The sequence below is a fragment of the Elephantulus edwardii genome, unplaced genomic scaffold, assembly GCF_000299155.1.
Source record: "Elephantulus edwardii isolate Elephantulus edwardi_28Jun2011 unplaced genomic scaffold, EleEdw1.0 scaffold00005, whole genome shotgun sequence".
NCBI lineage: Eukaryota > Metazoa > Chordata > Mammalia > Macroscelidea > Macroscelididae > Elephantulus > Elephantulus edwardii.
In genome coordinates this window covers 20,323,796-20,336,402 of record NW_006399755.1, presented here as the reverse complement: position 1 = coordinate 20,336,402, position 12,607 = coordinate 20,323,796, and the positions used below count along the sequence as shown (strand labels likewise).

Below are 12,607 nucleotides of genomic sequence, written 5' to 3'. Positions count from 1 at the left end.
GCAAACGACTCGAAGGCACATAACAACAACAACAACAACATATCCAGATTAATCTTGAAATACAATGTTGTGAATGTCAGGATAATATCCATACACACAAAGGAGCACTAGTTATTCAAATATATGCACCAGCAACCAGAGCCAAAGAGGAGGGAGCAGATGATTTCTACCAACTTTTCAGGCAGAAATTGATCAAACATGCAAATAGGATGCACTAATAATAATGAGTGGCTGGAATACAAAAGTTTGAGACTGGAGAAGAAGGGATCAGTGGTCAGAAAACATAGGCTTGGTGGCAGAAATGAGGCTGGAGATAAAATGACAGAATTTTGTACAATGATTTAGTCATTGCAAATACCTTTTATAAATAAACAGCAACTAGATAGACAGACTTCACCTAATGGTCTTCACAGGACTCAGATTGATTACATCTGTGGAAAGAATTGTTGGAGAATATCAATATCAGCTGTGGAAACTAGACCAGGCGCTAACTGTAGGACAGACCACCAACTACTCATATGCAAGTTCAAAGTGAAGCTAAAAAAAAAAAGTCAAATCCACAAGAACCAAAATTTGACCTTGAGTTGATCCCACCTGAATTAAAAAACTATGTCCAGAACAGATTTGAGGTCTGGAACACTAATGAGCAAAGGCCTGATGAACTGTGGAAGGGAATAGTATCAAGAATATTATCCATGAAGAATGCAAAAGGTCATTACAAAACCAAACAAGGAAGAAAAGACAGATATGAATGCCAGATGAGACTCGGAACATTGCACTAGAGTGCTGAAAATACAAAGAAATGGAAGAAATCAAGGAATTAAGGAGCTGAACAGGAGATTTCAAAGGGTAGTATTATAATGAAATTTGCAATAGCGAAGAGTTGGAAACAACCCTAATGTCCATCGATAAATGAATGGATAGAGAAGCTGTGGTATATTCACACAATGGAATACCATGCAGCAGTGACAAACAAGGAACTCATGAAATATTATACAAAATGGGTGACCATGGAGGACATTATGTAAGTGAAATATCTCAGTCACAAAAGAACAAATATTGCATGATGACACTGTTATAACACAGGACTGACATTGGGTTTGGGGGGAGACTAAGAAAAGAGGGGATAAATAATGTATACTTCATTGAAAGAGATGAGAGAGAACTGTTTGAAAGGGATATATGTTTTGATAGTATTTACATCGCAAGAGTCCAGAATAAAAGCTGCATAGTAAAGTGGACTGGGGTGGGCGAGGAATTGTATAACAATGAAAGAATTCTTCTTTTTCTTTTCAAAGAGAAAAGTGAACTGGGCGGGGAGGGGTGGGCAGGCAGAAAAGTGTGTGCAATTGTCTTTTGATTTCCTGGCTGCTGCTACTAAGACTGTTTACTGTGGAGCCAAGCAATCTAAGGGGTGTGTGTGTGTGTGTGTGTGTGTGTGTGTGTGTGTGTAAAATGTTCAACAATAAATGAATGAAAATCTAACTTCTTCATAAATATCCGTTAAAATAAAAATAAAATTTTATTTGAGAGAGAGGGAGGGAGGGAGAGAGGGAGGAACGGGGGGCGGGGCGGAGAGAGAGAGAGCGCGCTGACTGGAGCATAGTGGAGAGAGGTGAGGCTCTGGGTGGAGGGCGGTGCTGGGAAAGGGACAAGGCGTGACTGCGCTGGGAGCCGGGAACAAAGGCCTTAACCCGCTCAGAACCACGGACGACCAACCGGTTTCCAGCCATGCTGGAGGCGCTGGGCTCCCTGGCTGCTACCCTCTGGGCCGGGCTCCGTCTCCAAACTCTCCTGCTGGGCACCTTCGTCTTTCTGTTTGTTGTTGATTTCTTTAATAGGCAGCGCCCAAAAAACTATCCACCTGGACCCCCAAGACTGCCTCTCTTTGGCAATTTCTTACAACTGGACTTTCAACAACCGCACCTGAGCGTTCAGCCGGTAGGCGCGGGCTGAGGTTCCTGGTGCTGGTCCTGACCCACTGGGCAAGGGAACGGGGGACACAAGAAGCCGTGGTGGCTGCTAATGGAAGGGTGGTTCAGGACGTCCCAGCAGCTCTGCAGGCAGCTTCTCTACAGACTGCAGGCTTGGGAACTCTTAAGGACAGGTTTGCCTTCTATGGTGGCTGTGAGTGAGATTTAGCAGGTTTGTTTAAATGGTTGATTCTGATGCGGATTCTGGCGCTTTGGGTAATTCTTACATAGAGCCCTTTCCCCTCTCACATGTCACGATTTTATCTGCCTTTTATAAAATGAATAACGTGTTATCGAATAGTTTCTTTGGTAATTAACCCTAAGACCAAATCCACTTCTGTCCAGTGGTTCTGACTCATGGTAAACCTCCCTAGAGTTTCTGAGGCTGTAAATTTCTACAGGAAGAGACTGCCTCTTTCTCCATGCAGCAGGTGATGGAACCCAGCCGCTGACTTTTCAAGTAAGCAGCAAACACATTACTCGTAGGCCACCTACGTGGCATTTACGTTCTTTATGTATAATTGGTCTATCATTAAATGTGTGCTAGACACCTTTACCCATGTGCTGTTAAAAACTGCAAACACTGCAATACTTCTTATAATGCTGTTGCCTTATCATCGTTAATATATTATACTGGGAAAATGCTGTGTTTTGCTTCTTGGAATCTTCAAGTCCTACATGCAAAATGGTCATGTAGCCAAGAATCCTCACCATGTTTTCAAGTAGATTGCTGTCACCACCACCCTGACAGAGATCCTTTTTTCTATTTTTCTCCTTCTGCAGTTCATTATCACTAAAGTAATAATTTTAAAATATCATTTCTTTGCTTATTCCCTCCCCCCGAAAGACCAGATTCCTCCTGAAAGCATTATGGTTTTTCTTGGTTCATCCTAATCCCACCCCCTCCTTCTCATCCCTCACTAACTCCAGCTGCTCTAAGTTCCTTCGTATTTCCTCCAACAACAGCTGTCAGGAATCCTCAGCTTATATATCCTCAGGTAGTGAGGACCTGGCTGAAAGAACTATGACAGGTGGTTATGAAGATTAAATAAATAAGGTAATTAACGACCAACCAACATTAATAGGGTGCTCAGTAAGGATTTGTTTCCTTTCCCCAAATGCCAGACTCCTGTAAACACATGTCTCTATTACTCAAGTACACGTGAGAAATTACATCATGCTCAACAGTCAAGCATTCAATTGCTAATGCTAGACAACCGGATTAGTTACATAATTTTGAAGCTAGTGCCCTAAACACGTCGTCTTCTTATTTCGAAAGTGTGTTGTTTCAGTCCTGAGGACGTTTCCCTGCTATCTTTCCATTGATACTCAGTGTGCTCTCTTAACTTGGTCAGAGAATATACTTTGGATGATTTCAGCTGTATGAAATATATAGAAGCCAAAGTATGTTCTGTCTTGGAAAATGTCCTCTGTATGTTTGAATATATATATATGCTCTTGCCAGTGATAAGAGTATTTTATTGTCAAATAGATCCTGTTATGTGATGCTATTGTTTAATGCTTCTGTATCCTAAATATCTACTGATTTTATTAATTACTGATAAAAAGATATTAAAGTCTCTGATTCTATTTATGGCTTTATCTCTTTTTTCATTTAGTGGTCAGCTCTTCTTTCAAGTTCTGTTCATAGCCAAAAATGTCTTTGCTGGCATTTTGGCCTTTATTTTAGATCTGGCTAAAATGGCTAAACTCCTTTGAAAAGTTATCTACAAAATCTAGCGTGCAAACTCATCTCTTCTTGAGATGATTTCGTGTCTGTTTCTGTCTGCATTATAGCACATGTCATCCTTTGCTATGTGTTACAGCTGCTCTGTCTAGTTGGGCTTCATCGACAGACTTTGACATTTTAAAACTACAGTGTTGTTATATTGATCTTTAAATTAGCAAAGTGACAAGAAAACTGATTAAGCTCCAGGTCCCAGAAAAGTAAATGGTTTTTCCTTATTGCTGCTTTCAATCTTCAGTTTAGTCATTGAGGGGAGAATAGTCATCCCATTTATTTTATACTTGAAGAGTTCAAAGAAAGTGAAGATGCTTACCCAGCAACCCACCACTAGCGAAATACAGAGCCTAGGTTCATGGGTAACTACAGACCTAGAATGCTTTTCTCCCTCCCTGGTCCAAGACTAGGCCTTTCTGACATCTGTTAAGATAGACTTCAACATTCTTTTATTGTCTTCTAGTTAAACTAAGATTCTGGTTTACTAAGAATTAATGTTTGCTGAAGAAAATCTAGGGTAACCATAACTCAGCTCTCTTCATGGGTCCATTATACTGAATTACTTCCTTCCTTTTCACTGCAAACTTGAAAAATCTTGTGTATCTCATCACAGTTATGCCCTCAGTGGTTCATTGTAGGTGTATATGTTTACCAGATATATGTAGGCTGAATTTTACCAAATGTTTCAAAAATAATTTCCCAATCCTGTAGGACATTGATTTCAATTGTATTTTTTAAACTGAACGTGTTTGTAGTAATAAAACTTTGAAGCCTATATTTTCCAGAACGTGAAACAAGACATAGAAGGGTAGACGAGTTTGCTGAATAGCAACAGAAAAACCTATAAAATGTTATAGAATGAATACTTCTAGTTAGTCACTTGGCTAAAACACACACACACACACACACACACACACACACACACACACACACCAGTGCAAGCCTTTGCTACTATTTATTACTCACTTACCCACATCTTTCATGCCTGGACACACAGATTTATACTCAACTGTAGCGAACTCTTTTTCAGTTTGTGAAGAAATATGGAAACCTGTTTAGCTTGAGTATCGGTCACTTTCATAGCGTTATTGTAACCGGATTGCCCTTGATCAAAGAGGTCCTTACACACCCAGACCAAGCCATTCTGAGCCGCCCTGTGTCTGCTGTCCGACAACGCATCTTTAAGAAATATGGTAAGTTTCTTGAATTTAAGGTTTATTTCCTTGATGTTGGTTTTGGATGTTAAAAGTGCCTGCCTGGTGACAAATCTCCAATCATTGAGACCGGGCTTCTTATAAACTCCCTGCCACTGAAGGGAGCTGAATGTTCACATCTTAATTTAATGCACCTACCAAGATGGTGTAGAGAGCTCTGGTGGCCTAGTGGTAAGAAGAATCTGTGCTGCAATCCCAAAGGCACATTTCAAATCCACCAGTTGCTCCACGGGAGAAGGTTGGACAATCTCCTCCCATGCAATTTACTTCTAAATTACTCTGAAAACCTGCTGGAGGTTAAGCCATGAGTCTGTTCCAATTCAACAAGACACAACAACAATAACTGAGAAGGTGTAGGGAGCCTAGTGGCAAAGAATTAAGCTGCCAATCTGAAGGAAAACGGTTGGAGTTCACCAGCTGCTCAGAAGGGAAGAAGGGAAATCTCTTCCTGTGGAATATACATACAGCCTCTCAAAATCCACTGGAGGGTCAGCTATGGTTTGGTTCCAACTCGAAGGCACATAGCAACAACACTGAGAGGATGTGTAACCTCCTATGAGTCAATTCTGACTTGATGATACTTAACAACAATAAAACAAAGAAGATTTGGCATCCTCAATCCTAAAGACAGGGGTTTGGGAGAAGCTGTACCTCCTGCAGAAATTCTCTCTGTATGTTTGATAATCAATTAAAACTGTGAGAGCACAGGGAGAGGAAATACCTTCTCTTCTTTCTGCTTTCCATTCCAAACGTCTTCCCAACAGAAAATGGATGTGAATCTACTGCTGATCAGCTTCCTTCGCCTTGCCTCCAGCTCCATACGCTTCATCATTAAAGTCATGACAAGACAGGGAATCTCAAGTCATCCAGTCAATCACAACCCAAGACACATCAGAAAAGGTTAACATGAATATGTTATGTTAGTATTAATTGTTACTGTTGTTGATTGCCGTTGAGTCAAGTACAACTTATAGCAACCCCATGAACAAAAGGCCTGAAGCCCCTCTGTAACTATCGACATTTATCAAAGTTCATAGAGTTTCAAGAGGCATGTTGTTTAGAAAGTGGATGCCACTAAGTAGACATAAATATTTAAAAGTAGAAATGAAAATTTTCAGTATATTATTCTACCAAAGCATCATCCCCATGCCCCAATCCTTCCTTGTTATTTGATATATTTTCTCCATTCTGTATATTTTTTAGTTACATAGGGATGTAACAATGAGATGAAATGATGAAATTCCTGTCTTTAGGTAACTTAAATTCTACTCAAAGAAATACACCTTGCCAATTAATTCTAACTTAAATCCTCAAATGTTATTAAGGTCAGCGCAGTGTGTTGTTATTATTAGAGACATTATATTTGGTAAAGGTATTTAGGAGAAACTAGCTTAATTGTGCTTTTGTAAAACATCTTCATAAACCAAAAAGCTATTGTCAGAACAGAACAAAGAAAGTTGTGTGGGGGTTTTTTAGTGTTAAGTGCTTAAAGTCAAGCCTGTTGTATCCATATGGATCTGGAACCCAGGGGTAGAAATGTTATTGAGAATTTTAGGAGATGAAAAAATTTCTCTGAAATGGAATAAAAAGTGAGGAGAAGTTTGAGACCTTATCTTAAGGAACTCTGTATTTTTAGGATTTGATAAAAGATAAGCAAGAAACATTGGATTTGACAATGGGGTCGGGGGGGGCTGGGGTGTCATTCTAGTGCAGACAGGAGATAGTAAAGGTAAAAGTCAGGTAATAAAGGAATGCAGTGCTCTGGAAGTGAAGAAATGGAAAGGAGTGTCATATCCATTCCCCATGACATAAACAGCTATCTGTTGAAAGCAGTGAGATTTTTTTTCCCCTCCCTTTGCATTTGCTGTTCTTCTTTCTGAATGGAATACCTCTGGCTAGATTCTTTAGTCATTCTTTCATCTTTTAAAAGAAGAAGACACAGCAATAATTGTGAAAATCACAAGAGAGAAATTTAGACACTTAAAATACTTAATAATTCCCCTTTCTATGAATGATTGAGCCACAGACTCCTATAGCTCTCCTATGAAATCCTCACTTTTCTCCTCTTCTCTTGCCTTGAGAAGGTGGCGGGCAGGAGACGTAAGAGAAGGAGTCTTCAGCTTGATTTGCTTTCCTTTCTAAGGAAAGTGTATTTTATATAACATATCACATCTTAGATAGACATCTGTTAAAATCCTTTCCTGATTCTTTAAGAACATGGAGAAGTATTTGACAAAACAAGCTCTTATACATGCTGATGTAATTAATGATCAATACATGGACGAATACCAAGGTCAGCCTGATGGTGACTTTGCAAAGTTCTATGCCTCAGTCTTCTCATCAATAAAATGGGGATGATACACCATTTCAGAAGTGGATGCCACTCCCGCTCCCAGGTTTGTTTTAGTCAGGAAGCTCCAGCAAACATTGTCCACCATGGGTGACCATTGCCATGTTTGGCACATCACTGTCCCAGTGTTCAGCATCACAGCAACCACAAGTTACCTCTGTACCGCAATGCACAGACCAGTGCTATACCACCTAGAAGAATGTTTGACAGGAAAACAATTTGAACCTGGCCCGAGGGCTGCAGATTAAAATCACCCACCTTCGGCTTGGTAGCATAAATTTCTGTCCACTAGGTCAGCGTACCTCTCTCTATGTCGTTGTTGTTGTTGTTAGGTGCCGTCAAGTAGTAGACGACTCATAGCGACCCTATGAATGAAAGGCCTGAGCACTGTTCATACATAGAGTTTCCGGAGGCAAGCCATTTTGGAAGTGGATGCTGCTCCGGCTTCCAGGCTTCAGTAAATGTTAGTCATATATTTTTGGCTTTAGGATGATTTCTCTGAATAGGTTTTAAATACTTAATTTCCCTTTACTTCTCTCTGTTCCCGTATCATTTTCTAAATGTTCACATTACAGAATCAGAATAGCACAATAATGGGTTTGGGGTTTTTTTCTTCCACAGGATTGGTCATGTCCAGTGGCCAGGAGTGGAAGGAGCAAAGACGGTTTGCCCTGATGACACTTAGGAACTTTGGTTTAGGAAAGAAGAGCTTAGAAGAACGCATTCAGGAGGAGGCCCACCACCTTGTTGAAAAAATACAAGAGGAGAAGGGTGAGCATTTCCTAGGAAAGCTGTTAGAGCCTGGAGGAAGAGATCCTTGATATGTGCCTAGGCTTCCCTCTTGTGGCTATCACTGTGCTTAGCACTAAAGTGGTAACAGTGACCAACGACGAATTCCGTCTTACAGAATTGATCATAAGGGGGGGGGGGGGGGAAGACAGGCCTTAAATCCAGTACTGAATTTAATCCCTGACCATAAATGTGGCTCCGCCACAAGCGCTGCCTCAGAACGCATCAGATTCTGTGCAGGGTGCCTCATAAATGAGACTCCTATGAGGCTGTCATATGTCGCACAGAGTAGACTTTCCTTAGAAAGAAGAACAATTCAATCTGAAGAATCTCTTCTATCATTTTCCTTCTTAAGACAAGAGAAGAGGAAGAAAGGTGAGGGCTTCATAGGAAAGCTACAGAAGTTTGTTCATTCATGGAAACGGTAGCTATTACATGTATTAAATATTTAGGCTTCTCTCTTGTGGTTATCCCTGTTCTAAGCACTAAAGATTTAATTATAAGTAGCTAACCACAGGCCCTGCTCTCATAGAATTCACTATAAAAAGACAGATATTAATTAAAAAGATAGGCTTTGCTGTGGTCAGAACCTCATGGGTAGTTCGGTATATGTCATACAGAGTAGACTTTCCTTATAAAGCAGAAACAAATTGATCTGAAGCCTCATTCTCTTCCTCCTTCTGCCTCCAGGACAGCCTTTTAACCCTCACTTTAAGATCAACAATGCCGTTTCCAATATCATATGCTCCGTTACCTTTGGGGAGCGCTTTGAGTACGATGATGCTCGGTTTCAGGAGCTGCTGAAGTTGATGGATGAAGTCACCTGTCTTGAAGCTGGACTGGGGTGTGAGGTAAGCAATTCTCTTCCTATATTTTGGTTAAGGACATCAAGATTAGTGGGTTCAAATATGGGTTCTTCCTTTTTCTCTTTTAAATCATTTTGCTAAATTAAACTTTTCTAATTTAACTTCAACAAAAATCAATTTGTTTTAATTATTTAATTATTGTTTTAATAGTATATATATTTATATAAAGAATATTTCCAGTATTTCTGTAAAACATAAAATTTCTTAATAAATACATCTACACATCTAAGTTGTCCTTTTCAAAAAAATAACAATATTGCTGCTGTCTTCGAATATCTCTTTTTATGTCCTAATCTAATGCTATCTATTTTCTTTCTTTCTCTTTGGATTACCCCTGTGTCTGCCCTCTTGCTAAGTACACTAGTTTCTGATCAATATGTATTGATTGCTTTTAAAAAATATTTTATAGCTTTCATTTTCTAAATGTCATTTACTTTATCAGTTTTCTAGTTATTCACCTTTGTGCTGTTTCCAGTCTTTGCACCCTGTAAATAAAGCTATCGTTAATATTATTAAACAAATGTGTTTATAGGTATAACTAGTCATATCTGTTCTCTGCATGAGTGTGTGTATATACACAAATATGTGTGTGTGTATAGATATGTGTGTGTGTGTATATATATATATATATATAGTTGTTGTTGTTGTTGTTATGTGCAGTGGAGTAAACTATGACTCATAGTGACCCTACACACAATAACTCTGAACGCTTCTCTATTCTGAGCCAATCTCACTGTCTCTGATACCTCTACCCCCAGTACCCCCATTACTGTGTCAATCCATCTTATATGGGGTCTTCCTTTCTTGTTCTGTCACTCCACCCTTCCAGGCATAATGTCCTTCTCCAAGGACTGGTCCTTCCTATTAACACATCCAAAGTATGTGAAACAGAGCTTCAAAATACTTACCTCCAAAAAGTAGCTTGTTTTTACCTTCTTCAGGACAGATTTTCTTGTTCAGTTGGCAGTCCATGTTATACTCAATACTCTTCTCTAGTACTAAACTCAAAGGCATCAATTCTTCTGTCATCTTTGGTCATTGTCCAGTTCTCTGATGCACAGCAAGTAATCGAGAAGATCATGGCTTGGGTCAGGTGCACCTCAATCTCTAAAGTAACATCATTGCTCTTTGGCACTCTGGAGGGGTCACCGACAGCAGGTTTTCTAATGCATTTAATTTTTTTATTTCTCGACTACTGCTACCAAGAATGTTTATTGTGAAGCCAAGCAAGCTAAAATTGTTAACAATATCAATTTCTTCTCCATCTCTCATGGTGCTGCCAATTGGCTCAGTGATGAAAATCTTTGTTTTCTTGATATGGAGCTTCAATTGAATAGTATAGTTCTAGATAATCTGTAGCAAATGTGTCAAGTCCTCAGTTTCAGCAAGCAAGGTTGTGTCATCAGTATAATGCAAGTTGTTGATAGTCTTCCTCCAATCCTGACACCATACTCCTCATAAAGTCAAGCCTCCCAAATGTGTTCTACATATAGATTGAAAGGGTATGAAGACAAGATGCATCACTGACATACTACTTTACTGATTTTGAACCATGCATTGTTTCCTTGCTCTGTTTTGATGACTGCTTCCTGGTCCAAGTATAGGTCTCATATGAGCACAATCAGGTGTCCTGGGATTCCCATTCTTCTCAAGGTTAGCCAAAATTTGTTGTGATTCACACAGTCAAATGCCTTTGAAAAGCCAATGAAACGCAGATAAACATTCTTCTGGTATTCTCTGCTTTCAGCCTAGATCCATCTGATACTGGTGATGATGTCACTACTACTATGGTCTCATCTAAATCCAGCTAGTATATCTGGTTCTCTGTTGATACTGTTCCAGTCCCTTTTAAGTAATCTCTATCAGGATTCTGCTTGCATGTGACATTAGTGATATTGTTCAATAACTTGCACAGTCTGTTGGATCACCTATTTTGAGAATGAGAAATGTGGAATTAGCCTAAAAGTTTACTTTTTTTAGCCATTGGTTAGCACCTCTGGTCTCCAGTTACCTTAACTGCAGACACATGGTCTTGCAAATCAAACTGGCCTTGCTAATCATCAACACCTGAAGCAATAATATAAAGAGAGCTGTCTCCACACTAGAGGATATTTGAAAACACCAACAGAAATGAAACCAACCAAATGAAAGGCAGCATGACTGTGTTTAAGCTTCCTGTTGCATCCAGCCTGGCCCATTGCTCATCAGTTTCTACCAAAAAAACAAACCAAAACCAAAACAAAACCAGCCTGCATACCTACAGTCACTTGAGTCATTCCCCTGAGGGGTCTAAGTTCCTAGAGGACCTAGCATATTTTCGAACCTATAAGACATAGAAGTATTGGGTAAATAAGCTACAAATGGAGCTATTTATAGAAAGTATGGACTTACACAAATGGTTAAACATTTAGGAATACACTGACCTGAGGATTTTCATAAGTAGCCTTCTATTAATCTTAGCTTCTGTATCAGCCAATTCTTTTTGATAAAGTGAATCTGTGTACTTTTTCCATCTTCTTTTAATGATTCCTAGATCATTCAATACTCTACCCATAGCATTTTTTTTTAATTTGAAATTTGTTTTTTAAAGTTTCTATTTCCTGTTGAATCTCTTTATTTTTGCCTTTATCCTTTAATTTGTTATACCTATGTTACACGCCATCTTAGTAGAGAGAATCTAGTAAGAACCAAAGGATTTTTTTAAGGTTTGTAAATTTTTCAAACCGTGATAATTTCTCTAATTTCTATAGCCAACTACTGAGCAGATAATGGGTTTTTCATTCTATCTGGTTGAATTTCTTTTTTAATTTTTTATTGAACTTTTAATGAAAGTTTATAAAGAACTTGTATTTCCATTCATTCATTGTTACACATTTTCCTCCCGGCCCACACCTCCACACCAGTTCACTTTCTTCTTTGGGGGAAAAAAGTTCTTTCATTGTTATACATTCACCCCCAACAAAACAATTTACTGTGCAGCTCTTATTCTGGATGTTTTTCATGCCAATAAAACCTAATAATATATTCCTTTTATATAGTTCTCTCCCACATCCATTTCAATTCCATGTACATTATTTGTCCCTTCTTAATTTACTCCCAACCCCCATATCAGTCCTGTTTGATAACAGGGGCACTACACAGTATGTGTCTATAAGTGGTTGAGATATTTCACTCAGCATAATGTACTCCATGGTCACCCATTTTGTATAATATTTCATTAGTTCTTTGTTTTTTGGTGCTGCATAATATTCCATTGTGTGAATATACCACAACTTCTCTATCCATTCATTTGTTGATGGGCGCTTGGGTTGTTTTCAACTCTTTGCTGTTGTGAACAAAGGAGCAATAAACATGGGTGTGCATATGTCTGCTTAGGTGGAAGTTCTTGTTTCTTTAGGGTATATTCCCAGTAGGGGAACTGCTGGGTCAAATGGTATTCCTATTTCCAACTTTTTGAGAAAGTGCCATACCACCTTCCATAGTGGTACCATCATTTTATACTCCCACCAACAGGGAATAAGGGTTTCAGTTTCCCTGCGACCTCGCCACCATTTGTTGTTTGCTGTTCTGTTAAATTTTGCTATTCTACTGGGGTGAGATGATATTTCATAGTTGTTTTGATTTGCATCTCTTTTAGAGCTAGGCATTTTGAACATTTCTTCTTGTGTTTGTTC

At 39.1% G+C, this 12,607-nt stretch overlaps 1 protein-coding gene across 1 annotated transcript in view; it reads left to right on the top strand.

Annotated features, from left to right (window-relative positions):
* Positions 1 to 1,731: 1,731 nt before the first annotated feature.
* The window catches only part of LOC102853638 (cytochrome P450 2J2-like), a 37,693-nt gene continuing 26,817 nt past the window's right edge, over positions 1,732 to 12,607 (top strand). Inside the window, exons 1-4 of the mRNA XM_006879739.1 lie at positions 1,732 to 1,941; positions 4,745 to 4,907; positions 7,900 to 8,049; positions 8,758 to 8,918. Of these exons, the coding sequence (XP_006879801.1) occupies positions 1,732 to 1,941; positions 4,745 to 4,907; positions 7,900 to 8,049; positions 8,758 to 8,918 (684 nt within the window). The remainder of the gene's footprint in view (positions 1,942 to 4,744; positions 4,908 to 7,899; positions 8,050 to 8,757; positions 8,919 to 12,607) is intronic.